Source organism: Carassius auratus, chromosome 21 (genome assembly GCF_003368295.1).
Source record: "Carassius auratus strain Wakin chromosome 21, ASM336829v1, whole genome shotgun sequence".
NCBI classification, from domain to species: Eukaryota; Metazoa; Chordata; class Actinopteri; order Cypriniformes; family Cyprinidae; genus Carassius; species Carassius auratus.
In genome coordinates, this window is record NC_039263.1 from 3859623 (window position 1) to 3879272 (window position 19650).

At 36.3% G+C, this 19650-nt stretch overlaps 1 protein-coding gene across 1 annotated transcript; it reads right to left on the bottom strand.

Annotated features, from left to right (window-relative positions):
- Positions 1-271: 271 nt before the first annotated feature.
- On the bottom strand, positions 272-9148 carry klhl20 (kelch-like family member 20). The gene is made up of 12 exons (XM_026195536.1): positions 9031-9148; positions 7448-7814; positions 7093-7299; positions 5835-5993; positions 5264-5358; positions 4714-4829; positions 4412-4595; positions 4144-4287; positions 3901-4034; positions 2026-2234; positions 1848-1954; positions 272-1419 (listed from the first exon to the last, which is right to left on the bottom strand). Exons 2-12 carry the CDS (start codon positions 7781-7783, stop codon positions 1335-1337), a joined length of 1776 nt encoding a protein of 591 aa, XP_026051321.1. The 5' UTR covers positions 7784-7814; positions 9031-9148; the 3' UTR covers positions 272-1334.
- Between the last annotated feature and the right edge of the window lie 10502 nt (positions 9149-19650).

A 19650-nucleotide genomic window follows, 5' to 3' on the forward strand; every position in this document is an offset into this window, starting at 1 on the left:
TGCGAAAAATCTCTATAAAACATGTTAAATGTGAAGAACTGAGTTATTAAAGTTGATTACAGAAATCACTGTTATTCCTATTGTATTTATTGACATTTCATTAATAAAATGCTCTGTCATCATTACAGAAATAGTACCAGAGAAAATATTCTTTTGAACAATGGGGAGGGCATCAAAGTCAAGAAGGTGGAGAACCACTGATCTAAACCTCATGGAAAAGGTTGATCATCTATAAACAACACAATGTCAATATTGACTGCAAACATCTGGATTACTTTTCTTTGGATATTTTATTTACATTTTCAAAGTTCTGAAATGTACTGACAGTTGAACATCTTTAATATTAAATAAGATAAGATCATGGAAGATATACTTTATGTAACCGTATTTCAACACTAAAATTAAAATACATAACTGTCCTGTGGAGAGAAAAAAAAGTGTGTTGATTTAAAAAAAATAAAAAGTAATGGCAGTCGTTACATTTCAAAGAGATTCATCCCATATTCAGTAACAAGCTTAACATTACGTTTCTGACCAAACATGCAGGCTACTACTGCAAACCTGTTCTTCAATTTCAGATTACGACAAATCTGTTTTTACCTTGCGTCCTCATACTTGCATAAAAGAATACATCCAACAAGATAAAAAAAAAAAAAAAAAACATACTTTGATAGAAAAATCTGAGTGGATTAAAGTGCATGGACTGATTCATTGATGCATTCGGTTGTATTAAAAAAAAGTAAACAAAACCTGTTTTTGACTGCAATGTTTCAGGAGGGACTGCATTTTCAGTACACCAAAAAGTGAGAAAAAAAAACATCAACTAGTCTGCTTACATCTGGTAAAAATGCAGAAAAACAGTTAGTGCTCAGTGTACACAAACCTAAACTTAAAGAAATGGTAAAGATATCACAGTGCATCCAATTCAGACTTGAACATCAATCAGGGAAAGATTTGTTCATAAGAACGAGCATCATTCACACCAATCCCCAACGACGTGCGTCTCAGGTTACTGTAGTTATTCTTCAATGCAGTCAAACAGAGTCAAGTTCCTTCCAGAAAAACAAAACGCTCTGGCCGGTGCTCTTCCAGATGCTGTTTCTCTCTTCGAAAACACTGCCTTTGGCTATTCTCAAGTATGAAAGAGAAACCAAACGTATAAACAAAATGGAGTGATGCTCTATGGCCAGGTGCAGCTCCTCAGATCAGCTTCAGGAGATATGATATACCTTTGCTTTGCCATCTCAGTAACTGGAGACAATATTTTGCATGATGTGCAATGTCTATGAGGCACAAGCTATGGTGAGGCATCTATGAGATGGATACTGTTGGTGTTACCATATATGTGATTCACAGTGAGTCATTTTTATCACACCAACGCCGCCTCCCAATCTCCTGTAGTTCATTCCACCATATAGCCTAAAAAAAATATTTTACAAAATCATTAAAACAAAGGTAGATCATGATTCAATATAAAAAACTTTTCAACGTTAGGGGTTTTAAGATTTTTTTTTAATGATTTTTTCTCACGCAAAACTGCTCGTCAAGGCTGCATTTATTTGATCAAATATTTTCAAATGAAATGTATTCCTGCGATAGCAAATCAGAATTTTCAGCAGCCATGACTGAAGTCTTCAGTGTCACATGACCCTTCAGAATCATTCTGATATGATTTGGCTCTCAAAAATAAATTCCTATTTTTGCTATCAAAGTTGTGATGCTTAATATTTTTGTGGAAACAATTTTCTAACAATGTTAAATTCTTTTCTTTCACTTTTGATCAATGTAATGCATCCTTGCTGAAGAAATATATTACTTTCTTTAAAAAAAAAAAAAAAATTACATACCTCCATGTGTTAGCGTCAGGATCATAGACTTCTATAGTTTTCAGGTATGTGGTACCGTCAAATCCTCCAACTGCCATCAGCTGGCCATTTACTACTGCCAAACCAACCTAGAACAGCAGAGAGAACTGTTGGCCAATTCTTTTTTAAGAGGCTGAAACAGCATCATAAATTCACATACCCCGCTCCGTCTGGACGTCATGGCAACCACAGGTGACCACTGATTGGTTCTGGGATTGTATCGCTCTGCGCTGCTCAGTTCTGTGGTATCATCTCTGCCACCCACAGAGTAGATCATGTCCTGGTATACGGCACAGCCCAGGTGTTTTCGACGGGTGCCCATGGGTGCCACTGTATGCCAGCGGTTCTCTTGAGGGTTATACCGCTCCACTGCCAACAAAATCACTGTTAATAAACATTCTGATGCATCTTAATAATATGATGTTCAGCAGTCAACACTGTCAAGCTATTCAAACATTTGGAGTCACTAAGATTTTCTTTTTATGGTTTTGTAAAAGTTTCTTATGATCAACAAGGCTGCATTTATTTGATTAAAAATACAAAACAGTAACATATTGAAATGCTTTACTATTTGAATATAACAAATTATTCTGTAATTTATTGCTGTGATAGCAAAAGCTGAATTTTCGGTAGTCTTTAGTGTCACAAGATCCATCAGAAATCATGCTGATCTGTCTCTCAAGAAACACTTCTTATTTTCAATGTTTGATTTAATGTTATCAATAGTTTTGTGGAAATTGACACATTCTACAGGATTCTTTGAAGAACAGAAAGTTCAAAAGAACAACATTTATTTAAAATAGAAATATTTAGTAATATATAACAATAAAAGTTTTTTTGTAAAAACTGTACCAAATCCAAACTTTAAAAATGTTTTGAATAAAGCATTATTGATGTTAAAAATACCAGCACTTTGATGTCAACTTGACAAAGAATTCAATAGCTTTTGTTTCTTGTGGTACTGAGAAATTTCACAAAAAGTTCCAACTTATTAAATTTGGCACACTTGTATTGACTACAGCCACTGAAACAGCCAAACGGACAATTTCAAAGTTTCATCACCAATACAGTAATGTTCTTTTATTGAATGATAATATCTGATACTTTAATCATAAAACTGTCAAAACACAAAACAAAACAGCTGCATTTATATATATAAAAAAAAAACAGAGGACATCAAATATAATCTATAAATATAATATGATCAAATATATATCAAAGCAGAATCGATACAAGGATTCTGAGATTTCCAAATCCATCGCTATTCTCTCTGGAATCGATTGAGCTTATGTTTTAACAACAGATGGCGCTCTAATCTAGTTTTTATCCGCACACTCAAATGCTCATGAAGAAGAGCAATGAAGAGCACTTGTACGTTCGGCTCAGGCAGCAAGGAAGTCGACCGCGTGCCATCTTGTAGCAGAACTTCACTTGCGTTAGCATTCCCATTGACTCCCATTCATTTTGCCGTCACTTTTACAGCGAATAACAGCGCACAGCTACTAGAAGGTTTACATCTGTCAGACAGGTTGCTGACGTCATCAAGCTTAGTTTGAGTCTGCGCGTCAGAAACGGAAGTGCTAAAAAACGCTTCACTTGTCTCAATTGAGTTCCAATGGGGTCGCTGTGTCCATTTCTTTTACGGTCTATGGTTCGGCTGAGTCTGTAAATTCACCTAGACTCAGAATGCTTTTATGACACCAGATTAATGTAAACAGCCTACTGTGAACACCCTAGTAATTAAAATTTGTTTAATTTTATGAATTATTATTTTAGGTTTAGCGCGTGTAAGGGTTTGGAAACAAGCAGAGTACATCCGTTTCTAAAGCCTGCAGCGCCATCTGCTGTTCAAAACTAAGCTCAGAATCGACTCGAGAAAGAATCGATGCGTTCAGGAAATCTCAGGATCGTTTCTTGATTCGGAATGCATTGATTTATTTTCCCAGCCCTGTTAACTACACACATAGCAATATCTGATCACTTTCAACTGACTCCAGTATTACGGAGTTCTGCCTCTACATCTTCCAGTATTTACCTGTGTTTAGTGGGGATGTGCCGTCTGAACCACCTACTGCGTAAAGAAAACCTCCTAATACAGCTACAGCTACACCCAACCGCCTGGTACTCATTGAGGCAACACGAGTCCACTTATTCTCTTTCGGATCATACCTTAAAAAAAGAAAAAGAAAATATCTAATTAAATCCCCTCCTAATGAAACCTTCATGCCATGTCCATTTAGATATTTAATGATATCTGGATAATTATCTTAACACTAACCTTTCTACAATGTTGAGACAGGAAACCCCATCCTGGCCTCCTACAGCATACAGATACCCTCCTAAAACAGCAACACCCACACTGGTCCTGCAGGTGCTGGTAGGGGCGACGTCACTGCTCCACTGGTTAGTCTTGGGATCGTACCTGTGAGCAGAGGGCAGAAATGCGGAGCTTAATTTTTCCAGCCAAAATAGTTTCATGCATTTTATTCTTTGAGGATCCATTCATTGGATTCACAACTGATTCATTTGTGTCAATCAAGCAGCACCTCTCCACACTATTGAGATAAGACGAGCCGTCGTGTCCGCCAACTGCGTACAACAGATCATCCAGAACACTGACACCAACTCCACAGCGCCGTTTGCTCATCGACGCCACCATCCTCCATTCATTGGTCTGAGGGTCGTAGCGCTCAACGCTTGAGATGGCATCACCACTGCACCAACCTCCCACTGAATCACACAAACAGAAGTCAGATCACATGACGTGCCAGGGGAAATCTTGGAAAGCAGAAAAAAAAAAAATCAATCAGCGGAATAAGAACTAAGATCTGCTTGCTAAAACACTCACCAGCAAACAGAACTTCTCCACAACGAATAGGCTTTCTGGGCCGGGTTCGAGGTCCCTGCATTAGGGGGCGCTCTTGGGGTAACAGGAGGTAGTTCTTGGCTTCATCAACCAAGTCCCTGCAAGAGAAAAAAAAAAAGAAAAGAAAAAAGGTGTTGATTAAATCTATGCTGTCACAGTTGAAAATTGAAATTTACATAAATTAAAAATTTGAAACAGACATTGAAATTTACATTTATGCATTTAGCAGACGCTTTTATCCATAGTGACTTGCAGTGCATTTAGGCTATACATTTTTTGCGTGTTCCCTGAGAATCGAACCCACAACCTTTTGCGCTGCTGACGGACAATCTACCACTGAGTCTGGTCTCACTTCATTAAATATATTTTCTCATATAAATTAACTGAAAACTAAAGAAACTTTAATTAAACCCATCACAGTCCATTAAAATATGCTTCAGAGATATAGGACTCTGGCAAAAAGGCCATAGAGGAGGATCTTCACCCATTAACAAAAACTTCATTTAGTTTAAAAGGGACTGTACACACGCACCTACACTCCTCGTCACTCTTGATTAGAGGATCTGAACCCACCGTCCCAACCAGAAACTTCGGGCTCAAAAGGGGAAGACGCACATGTTGCAGAACCTGTTGCCATGACAAAACAGATGAGAGGTCTCATGAATTATTCATCTTTTTGATGCGGGTCTAAATAATAACATAATTTAGATGTAATTTACATGTAATTTGAACAATATTTACACATTTTTTTGAATCCTATTGATATACACTACCATTTAAAAGCCTGTCAAATATACAGTATTAAAGAGATATATTACAGAAATATAATATAGAAATTATTACTTTATTCAGCAGGAATGCTGTAGATTGAAAAGTGACAGTAAAGCCATATATAATGTTATAAAAGATTTCCATTTCAAATAAATGCAGTTCTTTTGAACTTTTTCATCAAAGAAACCTAAAAACAATGTAGCAGGGTTTCCAGAATAATACTAAATTGAACAGCTGTTATATAAACTAATATATATTGCATTTTTTTTATTCAAATTACGAACAGCTACCATAAGCAGTATGTCTCTAGTGTTATATATCTTGTCTCTGACCTGTGGCAGCTGAGGCCTGCGCTCCTGGATGCTGTATTTAACCCAGGCCATTACAGCGTTAAACACTTGCTCCTCACTCCGAACATTGAGCTCATCACTGGAGATGATGTCTATCAGCTGGTTGGCTGGGAGCAGCATGAACTCTTCACTCTCCATCACCTAAAAAGCAGAAATGATTAAAAAAAAAGGTGACATGGCATTTTTTTTTTTTTACTTCACCAAAAAGCTCACAGTTTTTTGTAAAAAAATACATTTTATATATTCCCTGGGAATCAAATCCATGACCATGGTATTGTATATGACCCTTTTACACTAAATGTAGAAATGCAGGGGTGTTCATTTGATACCAGCAATGGGGGTTCGTCCCATGAGTCAAAAATAACAGGGTTGCACAGACATCAGGGAAACCCTAAACTAGCTGATGGAAAAGTTGAGCGTAAGGCTAAAATTAGATACAGGGAAGTCACAACTGCGGCTTATGTAGGGTTCCCAAACTTTCTGACCAGTGTAAATTCTAACCGAAGAAACATTTATATTGACATTACAATGACTCCCCCAAGCCTAGAAAACAACTTTTTAAAAATGTCTGAAATCTTCAGGTTTTCTATTACCATTTTCTTTTTTAATATATTTTCCAATTTAATTTATTATTGTGGTTGCAAAGCTTGATTTTCAGTAGTCGGGCTCATTCAGAATAATTTAATATGCTTAATTGGTGCTCAGGAAACATTTATTATTATCATTTTTTTATTATTAATTATTATTATTATTATTATCTCAGTTAAAAACAGTTGTGCTGCTTAATATTTTTGTGGAAACTGTAATACTTTTTTTTCTGGAGTTCAGAAGAAAAGCATTGGTTTCAAATAAAAATCTTTACCAACCTTATAAATGTCTTTACTGTGATTTTGGATCAATTTAATGCTGTACTGCTGAATAAAAGGCTTTTTTTTGTTTGTTTGTTTTTTCAAAACCAATCTTAATGACCCCAAACTTTGGAATGTTAGGGTATTATGAACAATATATTTATAAATTATCATTGACTAAAATTAATAAATGCTGTAAAAAATAATGTTGTTCAAGTGTTCCTTAATTTGCAGTATGGCTTATTGTAATATTAGCAAAGAGAACATATTTAGACCTATACTACACAAAGACAGCAAAAACAAGCAAGAAATGGAAACAAAAAGGTTCAAGTTCAAAGTCATGGCACATTCAGAGTCAACACAATAGAGGGTGTGTGAGAGTCAGCCATTACCTCTTGAAAGTTATGTTGAGTGAACTTATCAGCAATACGCAGCAGCTCTCTGCAGGAGTGAGTGTCGGCGAAGGCCCTGATGCCCAAGCAGTTTGAGGGGTCCAACTGCCGCTTGAGGAATTCACAGCAGGCTTCCTGAATCTCTGCCAGTTGCAACAAGCAGGCAGCAGGCAGCAACGTCTGCACATTTCCCTCCTCGACAGTCACCTGCATGCAAACACACAACTTACGTCAGCTGGTTGAAAGTTTAGTACTTAAATTCAATACACAGCATTTGAATTTAATATCAAAATCTAAAGTAAATGAACATTCAATGCAACTTTCATATTCAACATACAGCAATAGGAATTCATACCTGCGAGGTATAAGCGAAGTCGATGAGCAGCTCCATGGCACGTTCATCTATATCCCGGATGACCACTTCGGTCTGCCGGCTCTCGGCCAGTTCCCCCGTGAACATGGCTCTGAAATAGGGGCTGCAGGCGGACAGGATCACACGGTGTGCATAAATCTTCTTGGCTCCAACCACCAACACCACATCGCACAACTCTCTGTGCTTGCGGAGCAGGCTGATGACCTCCAGAGTCTGCCGAGGGTGCTTGTCGGAGACGTAGGGCATCCTGGCAGGCTGAGGAACTCCCTCTGGGAGCTTGTTGGGGTCACCAAGAGTGCAGCGGCTTGTGATATCCATTCCTGTGGTATCTGGGCGTGCACTGGTACCCCTTAAAACAAAAGAAATGGTCTTAGTTTATGCTGGTTTGATTCTAGTATCATCTTGTTTGCCTTTTGTGGAGTGCTTATAGCTGAATTGAACACGTTTTATAATTGATTAACTTTACAGTTAATGCACTTAACTGAATCAATAAACTTACTTAAGCTGAATAACAACACTAATGTCTTTTTTTAGAGCTGCTTTAAAGCAAAATTTGAATTAGTCTCATAACTGAAGATGGTTGCAACACTAATTATGTTATTTACCTGTTTATTAATGTGACGCTGCTTTTGAAAAAAAAAGTTTATATTATTGTATTTTATTAAGAGCGACATAAAGGTGACTTTACTGTGAGAAGTCAATTTGGACGGAAGTTCCTGCTAAATGGAAATATTTGTTTGTATTAAAATACTTCCCTACTAAAGGGAAAAAGTGTTTTTTTTTTATCACACTTAAAATACATTCAAAGTAAGCCTACATGATTTCAAACGACTCTCTTGTGCATGCATGGGCAATCTGAACGTTGCGGCAAAAATATGGAGTTATCTTTGACAAATTATTATCTAGATATCAAGCAGTTTGAACTCTATGCAAAAAAGCTTGAAAACAGCATGACTAGCAAATATGAGCACAACACGCCCACAGTAAACATCACAAATGAATTAATTTACTGTATCAGAATGTGGCGCACATAGACGTCTTGTAAATTGACATTAAACTCTAGTGTTATTTAGTGAGGTTTAGTGATGTAACTTGTAACTTACTCGTGTGGAGAAACGTTAACTGGTTGCTCTGGAGATTGAAATGTTTAACGTGACAATGCCGTAAAATAGAAATGTGAGGTAAATATATACACAAATCAGGTCAATGGTGTTATGGACGCTGAAAAAGCACTTTTAACGTATTGAAGATTGGTCGTGTCATGTTTGTAATGAATTTTCTCAGGGCCCAGAGTATTCCCAATGCAAACCCAACGAGCTAGCAGAAGCGATATCATTAAGGCAGAACTATTAAAATAATTGTATGGTTTTAATAGACAAAAGGTCAAGGTTTAAAGTATATCTGCGAGCGAGACTTACTGTTTACAGACTGGCTAACAGAGTGTCAATTAGCTTTAGCTTAGCTTGATCGAAGTATCGGATTTGTGCTGTTTTAGCAGTTTTTTATCGGTGACGTTACGCACTGAAATGACTATGACAAAGTTACGTTAGGCGTGATTACCTCACCTTATTTGTCCATTAAATCGGTCCAGATTGAATTTTAAGTCGTCGAGATTTGGCCAGATAATATCAAGACAACCACTGGGTTTACGGGGCTCTGTCCACTTTTATTTTTTATTTTACCGATGAGTTTCCTGACAGTCACCGGAAATGGGCGTTTTAAAATAAAAGTCCCGCACACTATGAGTGGTCCCGCACCTTTTTAACAGAAAATGCGAGAAATTTAATTTTGTTACAACAAATTTGTATGATCATCTGCATGATCAACACAGCATCAACTACAAAAGTTGCTGTAAATAGTGGTTAAAGTTACTGAAATTATTAAAATAGTTTTGTTATAGGAAATATAATAAGACAATACAATAAAAATATTTGAATGAAAACCTAAGCTTGAAAAAAGTGAAAAAAATATATAGTTCATATTTAATACAAAAAAATTAAATAAAATAAAGCTAAAACCGAAATAAAATATACATTAATAAATAAATAAAACAAGAATATAACAAAAACCTTTTTACATTTTTTGCAGGCATTATTGTAAAACAGGCCATTGTTTTGTTTTGTTTTGTTTTGTTTTTCAGCTCACACTTAATCCTTATGTATCTGTATGCCTTTTGTTTGTGTGTGCGTCTCTGTCTTTAAAGGTGTGTAGGTTTCTGACAAAGCCATTCTAGACGAGATTCAAATAAGCCTACATTCTTCCACTGTTTATTGGAATGCTTTCAGACAGGTTTACAAGTGTCTCTCTAGCTCTCATTTCCTCGCTCAGCTTCTCCCCCTCCCCTCCCCTGTCTCTCTCTCCTGCGGTCTTTCTCTTTCTCTCCCTTGTTTCTGTTCTGTGGCATGTTTTATTATACTCTTTTGTAGAGTGTTTTACTTTGTGCATTGGTGGCCCCCAAATTGAACCATAGGAGGCAGTGCTTTGGAGCCTGATGTGGGGGGGAAACAACGGCACTAATAGAGGTAAACAAAACCTTCTCAATAGACACTTATTAATCAGACTGAACTCCTCAAATAACATAAATGACCAGAAGAGATTTAGCTGTGCCTGAATTTAAAAATGAAATGCATATTGTGCATGCAAATTATATATATATATATATATATATATATATATATATATATATATATATATATATATATATATATATATATATATATATATATATATAATATTTGTATTACAAAAGACATTCTCATTTACCTAAAAGAACCTTTCAAATGCTGAAAAAAAATTGTACTAAGAGAAGCATTTCGATCATTGTCATTGTCACTGTCATCATGTTGACACAAAACCTCATTTTGAACCATGCAGAAGGGAACTTCCCCTTCCTCAAAAATCCAGACATATTTTGCTGCCAGCACCCAGTCCCTGTATTTTAGTTCTGAGGAGTGAGGAAGTCAGAAAGGACCAAAAATAGTGCAATACCAATAACATCAAATAGCCAATGAAACATCTGAGAGCAATGCCATTGCTTGTTCTTTTGTCCTGGAGTTTTTTGTCTTACAACCACACACATAGAAAATGTCATACCACATATGCAAAACACTGGACGTCAAGCACATCAGAAAAATAGCTCTCGGCTACTTTGAGATTGATATCACAGGGTCTGTTTCTCCCAAAATGTGTCCCCCCTCCTTTCCCCCCCTCCTGGGAAAACAGCGACAACAAATTAGCCTTCTTTTATGTCAGAGCCTAAGGACGACACTTGGACAGCCCTGAGATTGTCTGCCCGAGTTCCCATGAACCTCACTAACCTTCCCTTTCAGCGCAGAAGGAAGCAGCCATTGTGCCAGCACCTGTTTCTGTGGAAATTGGTGAAATGATGGCTTTGTTAGGCATCGCCCAGGCAACCAGGAGAAAAGAGCATGAGGGAGAGAGGGTGGAGGAGGTGGGGCAGCTGAGTGGGGTGGGGGGGGGGGGTGCTGGACCTGGAGGGCCCACTCTTGAGAGGAGGACTGGAGGGGACGTAAGGGCTGTGTTGTAATTAAGCAAAGTACTTATTCTTACCAGGTTGTTCCACTATGCTCGGGCCATAACTACATTATAATTAGTGGAACGAAAGAGATATCAAACAAATAAGACATTTACTATGCAATAGTATTTTATTGAATTTTTTTTTTTAAGAAATACATGTGTTATTTTTTTCTAAAGTTACAGTACATACATTTATAAAGTTACAATTATTTTTTTATTTTTTTATTTTTTTTACTTTCTATTCAGAAGAGTTCTTAAAACAATTCATTACAGTTCCTGAGAAAAATATTAAGCAGCACAACTGTTTTCAACACTGATAATATTAAGAAATGTTTATTGAGCACCAAAACAGCATTTTAAAATGAGTTATGAAGACTGGAGTAATGACTGCTGAAAATTCAGCTTTACCTTCACAGGAATCAATTGCATTTTAAAAATAGAAATCTGATTATATAATATTACCGTTTTATGATATTTTGATAAAGTAAATTCAGCCCTAGTGAGCATAAGAGACCTCTTTCAAAATAAATTAACAAATCTTACAGGCCCTTAAACTTGTGAACGGTATTTGTGTATAAATAATTTATTTTAATAAAGGTTTGATAAGCTTAAACATATTTCAATCAAACAAGGCTGTCTGGAGAACTTTACACTTCTACTGCTGGCTAAGGTTGTGCATCAGAGTCACAGTTAAAATCATTGAATGAATAGGTAATTTAAAGATAAAAAAAAAAATAAAAATCATTAAAATCTGTATTCATGTTTGTTCTGTATGGACCCTGTGCAGTTTTTTTGGACCCTGGTTGAAAATGATAATAATAATAACCCAAAGTAAGAAAGAAAATCTAAAACCCAAGGTCACTTTACCAAGTTTACAAGGCTGACTGCAAAGCACAGACCAAGAGCTGAAGAGAAATATTCAGAGAAAGAGAATAACAGATAAGTTTTTCTCATTTCTAGACCAGGCACCATATGCGTGAATCTACAGGAGGCTCCCACCAGAGGGCAATCATTTATCAGGAGTCACTGTGTTGATTGGAGAAATCGCTGTATTTCTGAACAAGTGAAATGCTGAATGGCAAATGAGCTGCTTTTAGTATCAGCAGAAGCAATGAATCAAAATATATTCATTTTATATTATAATCCAGCGGGATATTTGTATTCTGACAACATCCAGTGCCCCACACAGAGTTCTGATCTCACTATCATCCAGTCTGGCTGAGATTACTTGAAGAAACAGAACAAAACGGAGACAGAATAAATCTAGAAGAACTGTGGAAAGGTCTCCAAAACACTTGAAGAAACCTTTCTGCAAAGCTACAGTCCTGTGAAAATCTTTAGGCACTTGTGTAAAAATGCTGTAAAGTGAGGATGTTTTCAAAACAAATGTCATAAATAGATTTTATTTATCAATTAACTTCAATTAACTAAATCAAATCAACATTTGGTGTGACCACCCTTTGCATTTAAAACAGCTTTAGTCCCAAGAACACTTCTGCATAGTTTTTCGGGTAGCTTTGTAGGAAGGTTTCTTGAAGCATCTTGGAGACGTTGCCACAGTTCTCCTGGATTTAATCTGTCTCTTTTTTTCTTTCTTTCTGTTTCTTCATGTCATTCCAGATGGACTGGATGATGCTGAGATCAGATCTCTGTTGCCAAATTCTGGATAATTACAATTAATGGCAAAAGGAATGTTTAGAAATGTAAATCTGTTGCATCGGTTTGAAAAGGGAAACTGTTCGTGATTCGTTTGATTTTCAGGAACCATTTAGTAAACCACAAAAAGTATATTAAACTTGTACAAAAATATAAACACAGTCCTAGGTGGACAGTAACAGGCGTATATGATACCTCCTATCTCTCTCGGGGACGATTTGTAAATTGTAAATGTGGTCAGTTAAAGAAAATCATATATTTTACAGACTTGCTCTGGTGTTTATATGCCTAGAACTTGGCATTTCTCAACTGAGCAAATATTCAAATATTCTGATCTCATTAAATATGAGTAAACTGAAGCACAATGAATCAACTAATATAATGATGAAAAGTAATAAGGTCACTGTTTCACTTATTAACAAACTATGGTCACAATAAATGCTCATCCCAGGTTTTGTTTTTCTTTTTATTGTTATAATAAATTATTTCCAGTCCATACGACCTGTTTCTACAGTAATTTCACTTTAGTTCATATTCTCCATTTCCATGTGCTTGGTAAAAAGCTGTGTATTATGCCAAAAAAAAAAAAAAAAAAAAACTTTTCTTAAATCATTATTGCAAAATTAACAATTTATGGATAATACAAGGTCCTGAACACTTAGTTGTAGTTTATTTAGCAATAATGACAAATTAGCTGTACATTATATTACTTGTTAACAAATAACCGACATAAAGTATTAATTTGACACACATATATATTATTTTATGTATTAATATATTATATTATTTTACACATTATAGATGAAAAAATGTATGTTGTTTTCTATTTTAATGTATTTTATAATGTAATTTAATTCTGTAATGGCAAAGCTGAATTATCAGTTTAAAATATTCAATTACTCCAGTCTTCAGTCTCGTATACTATCCTTCAGAAATCATTCTAACAGGAACTTGGTGATTTGGTGCTCAAGAAACATTTCATCATTTTGGTTTGTACTATTCTCTAGTCCAGAGTGTTGATGAGCAAAATAAAGCGGTGATACACTGCATTGGGGTGGTCTTTGTGTCACTCCGACTGACATTAAGTCAATGAGGTGATAGGAGTGCTGTTGGCATGCCAGCTGCCAAGCAAACCCACTGCTCATGTCTCATTCCCATGCGTCCATTCAAGAAAGAAAGAGAGAGAGAGAGAGAGAGAGAGAGAGAGAGAGAGAGAGAGAGAGAAACAGAACAAGGCAGGGAATGACAGACAGTGGCCTTCAATGCTTATGCCAAGTCTGACTCCATTGTGTCAGGTTAAAGTTTTTTGAGATTCCAAGCATAATATACAAACATTACTTTCTGCTATAACGTTTAATGACACAAATAACACAAAATGACAGAACAGTTCTGCAGTCACTGTTCAGGAGAAAAAAAATCATGCAGGGTGCTAACTTCAGTATTCACTTGTAAAAATCAATTACATTAATTATAAATCTTACAATCTTAAAGACATGTGAGGCTCTACATGTTTATGTGTGTTCTTGTCATTGACTGAATGACTTTTAAATACTACTCGGTAGGAACTTTGTGAATGACCGCATGCTTATGAAAGCTACTAAAAGTGTCCTCACCACTGTCATGCATGTGTTATTTAAAAATATTATGCACTACCTTCTTTTGAGCCCAAGACAGATGGAACAATACAGTATGGGGTTGAAATTGTAAGACATACAGTAGGGTATCATTTGTGTAGAGTCTTTATTCAGAGACAGCAGAAAGCACCCCATGCGTAGGAGAGGAACATTATTCCAGGGAGTGGATTAAAAGACAGATCCAGCTGCGTACACACACCTACACTCACAGACCGGGCACATATGTGCACATTCACACACACCGAGAGGGCTGAAACACATGCCTGATTCTGTGCCGCAGTATGGTGTGTGAGGGGGCTAGTTAAGAATGATTTATTATTTCTGTGTGGGGATTCACAGGATGGCTCCAGTTCAACCGATTTCCCAGAGTGAGCGGAAGCTGCTACCAGCCATAGCAAGCAGGAATTTTCATCCCTGGATCCCCCCAACCCCCTCCCCTCCGGGCCTCAGGACCCTCGGCCCCTTGTGTGAGCAGACCTTTGAACCTAGTTGAAATCTCACCGTTTGCTTCTCATGCAATGAGTAAACTGACCGCCAAGTGGCGCTGTGCAAACAGAAAATCATCCGGATCGCTACAAAAGCTTTTTTGTTGTTGTTCAAGATGCTTCATTGGAACTTGGCAATTTATTTATTTTTTCTTTTCTTTCTTTCTTTTTTTTTTTTTTTGTATAATAAAAGTCTCCTAATTCACACAATTGCTTCCACACATTTTATGGTGTTGCTTTTACGGTCTCAGTGGAACCTTCTTACTTTTCCATACATGCAAGCAATCTGTTTTTATAAATAAAAAGCCACAATGTTGAAATATATTCTTAGCTACTAAAATAAAAAATAATAACGTTTCCATTGAATAAGCAGTAGGTATTCAACTCTTCAAATTTTTTTATCTTTCGCCTTCTTCCTTTCTTGTGAAACTGAACATTTAAAATAAAAGAATGTAAGTGTGCACAATTGTACAGTAAGTGCTAAAACAGATGTCTACCCCCTACTTTTTAATTTTGTGTGTGTGTGTGTGTGTGTGTGTGAACTTTGGTTAAAACGTTATGGGACTCACACATGTGCAGACATCCTCCCACACACATAGACTCAGACATAGCTCTCTCTCTCTCCCAAACACACATGCGTAACCACACACAGGTAAAACAAGCAGGCACACAGAAACACACCTTTACAAGACATCACCTCTCACATGGTGCCGACAGGACCACACATACGGTCGCACACAAAATATTTGGAATGTTCTAGGACTAAACATTTATTTCAACAGAAACTTAAATGGTTCCATCTCAAATAGTCTTCCGGGGACATCTTCCTCCACCTAACTCAATAATAAACATGAAGGTGAACGACCACAGAGAAAACATGAAAACAATGCTTGGGTGGCTTTACTGCAGTTTGGGGATGATTATTTTAAGACACGCATCATCCTGAGATGCTTTTCAAACACCACCCTGTACGTTTACACTGAAGAAGTCTCATAAAAATAGATTCTGAATCTAATATTTGCTGAGGTAAATGTATTCCAAAGAGATCTGCAGTTAAACATGGGTTCAAATATAATTTTATGGACTGCATTGCTCTTTGGAATGCACTATTTGACATGAAACCTCATTCGTAACTCGTTTTACTTCCATAATATGATGCATTTCAGGGTAAAGCCAATAGAACCGGGGGCATTTGTTTCTAGCAGTACTGGGTCACAAGCCCCTTCATTTAACAGTGTGACCATATTTGATACACTTTTTAATTACAAACCATAGAAGACTACAATGCAAACACTGGATTGTAGGTAATCTTTAACTCATTCAGAGATCTATTTGTTTTCGGTATAATATTCCGTTTCCATGTCCATGCGAGAAACCACTGCAAAAAAAAAAGTACATTGATTGCATGAGTGAACTGTCTGAAATTAATTGGACTTTTTAGTAAAGTTATTTACTAAATTTATTATTAGACCAAAAAAGTGATTTATTTGTGAATCTTACATTGTTAGGTGAAGTGCTTTTATAAAAAAAAAATAATAATAAATAAATAAAAAAGAAAGAAAAGAAAAATGATTGAAGAAAATGTTAATGGCAGACTTTAGAGTTATTATTTATTAGGAAGTTAACCAAAGGATTGCCTGATTAATCAGAAATGATGGGACTTTTTTGGGGGGAAAACAATTGTTGAATTTATCGACTAATTGAAAATAAATCTATAGATTAATCAATAGAAAATAACATTAGAACTGATTGGATCGTGAAAAGTGGCCTATTACTTGGCAGAACAGACCCAGAACTGAAAGCTAATGGTAAACATTACATTTGTTAACCTTGTCACATCCTGCACAGCGTGAGTGATGTCATCAGAAAAGTCATTTTAGAGGAAGAGCAAGTTTTTATTTATATATATATATAAAAAAGGCCAAAAATCTACACTTGCAGATCTTGGTTCTAACAGCTTATAGCACCATAGTCTTCTGTTTGATGCAGGGAATGCTAAAATTGATCATATATATATTTTGAATGCACTGTGATAAACTTTAAATAAAAAACATAATAAATATATACATTTAAATGATCTGTCATTGACAATAAATTAGGGAACATGCCTTAAGAATGTTTTTTTTTTTGTTGTAGTTGTTGTTAATTTTGATTTAAATGTAAAAAAATATATATTACTAAAAGTGATTAGCCTATATGTAACCTCTAAAATATATAATCCATAACCAAACAAAGGGTTAAACACATGTTCCACAGTAGGAAGAGAAGCGTTTGGGTCACAGCAGAGTGTAGACAGTTTAGCCGAGACTCAGTCAGAGCCCTGGCCTCATTAGCCTAATAAATGAAATCCTAAAGTGTGATTTGAGAAAGCCTCTGCGTGTGTGTGTGGGATATGTGTGTGTGTGTGTGGTGAGAAGTCCCACCCATATTTGTTCTGCCAGCAGACTGCTCGCACAGTGAAGGTGGACCTCACACAGCGCTTAGCCAAAGCCGCAGTGTTTCCGACAGCGTTCCGAGCCTGGCAGCCGCTGCAGGGAGAATGAGGAATTCTCTGAGAATGGAGGAGATGCTGCCAGATATCAGCCCAGAGGCCGCAGAGTAAATTACTCAGGACAACCAGCTGGGTGTCTGAGTCTGACAACTCGCTCACAGTGCCCGCAGAAGAAATCTCCATCAAACCACAATGAGACACAGAGGACTTGTCTGGCACTCATCGGTCTAATTACGACGAGAGCGAATCTAAAGCCAAGGGGTCTAAATACCAGCGTTTTGCCCGGAGGCATTCAAAAATACAGAATGGCAAATCTATAATTATTGTTGGTGAGGGACGTCATTATACCTGTCATCATTACACAGTGTCTTCCCCATTCATCTTCCCATGTTCAGATCCAAGCATGTTGAGTAATTCATTACAGACGCATTAGAGTATTATTCAGACAGGTGAAAGATGCTCTATTGATACAACAAAACTCAAACCACAGATTGGAAATTCATCACAAAACCACGCTAGTATTAAGTCCGTTGTGTTTGGCGTGGAATCTGCAAGCTATTCCCTGTCTTGTCATCCAAGGATAAATCAAACCCTTATAAATCTACTCAAAGCTTTCTTTTAGTTCGGTCAAAAAGATGGGCCAAATCCAGCTGGATAAAACGGGCACAATTATGAATAGAAGAGTCAACCACCACTGAACAGCGACTGCCTCATCAGCCACTGTGGGAAGAAGATATCACAGGATGCCTCAACTGTGGCAAGTTGGCCATAAAATAGTGATTAGACACTGCTTAGATGTGCCTCGATCATAATTAACTGAAAATTCCCCAAATGTAATGGGCCACTGCGAGATATATAAGACTCAATTTTCTCAAGAAAGTCCCGGTGTTTGGTGCCTGAAGGCAGGCTCCCCACATGCAGAGAGACGCTGGAGACAGCGGGGATGTTTGAAGCAGCATGGGGAGCATGTGCGGTCACAGACCTCACAGACCGATGGGTTTGGGGTGGACACAGGCAGAGCAGACACACACAGAGATCACAGGACTGATGCGTGCCGTGCAGTAAAAGATGATTCTTATATCAAGTAAATAATGTTGAAAATGTTGAAAAAACACAACGATTTTCTTAATGTGCGGGACAAAACTCTATATTATTCAGTAGCCTATAAATTAAAGTTTTTGCTCTTAATGAGTATTTTTGATTTTTTCAATAGTTTTTAGACAACAAGAAGACAGAAGACATGATATTATAATATTAAACAATTTAGAATAAAGAACAGTTATTGTAAAAGTAATTTCATTATTTATTATTTACAATTATGTACAATTATATAATTATTATTTTTATTTGACGTAAAAAAAAAATATATATATATATATATATATATATATATATATATATATATATATATATATATATACATTTATCATTTTATTATTTTTAATAATTTTTAACACATTAAAAAATAAACCAATAAATTAATAAGTAAATACATAAAAGCCAATATAGGGCCTTAGCAAAGCTTACAAGTGGAAGACAGGATGATTTTATTTATTTATTTAAATGATTTCAATTAATTTATAATTTTAATTAAAAATTATTAATGATTAATAATAATTAATAATAATGATTAATAATAATTATATTATCATTAATATATCAAAAAAACCTAATGGAATAAAAATGGTAAAAAACAAACATACAATCAAGATATAAACTTAAATTACAGAACTGCAGTTAATATTATATCTATGTTTTCTGTTTCTGTTAATGATAATCGATATAGATCTGATAATATCATATTAAATAGGGGGATTATATAAATATGCCTGTGTGACATGAAATCCACAGCTTGTTCTTTCACCAAAAAGATTCAATTAATTCTTTCCAAATAAACGTTACAAAACAACAGAACAATGAGGGTGATGGGAACTATTTCAGAAATGATTTCAACACATTTAGTCTATACAAAAGTAAAACTAACAACATTATTCAAATTTTGGTTATTCACACCTCTGACCTTTTATCCCATAATCCATGTCTTTATTGTACCTTTTTTGTCCCTCCCTATGCCCTCCTGCCTTTCATTATCCAGGCCTGGCCCATGACTTTTTGCCTGGACCCTGACCACAATTAGGAGTTACAGCAATCATTAACAAAGTATATGAGGGAAGCCAAGCCCAGACAGCATGTAAAACAGTCCAAAACCCTGCCACAGACACTCACTGACACTCGAAGGGCCCCAGTTCCGGAAGGGAGCGGCCTTCCAGACTGGCCTATGGCTTGGGTTAACTGGGATTTGTCTTACCTCGTCTACCCTAGAGACTGACCTGTGTCAGTGTTGGTCTAAGCTTTACTTTACTGGAGAATGGTCTACATAAG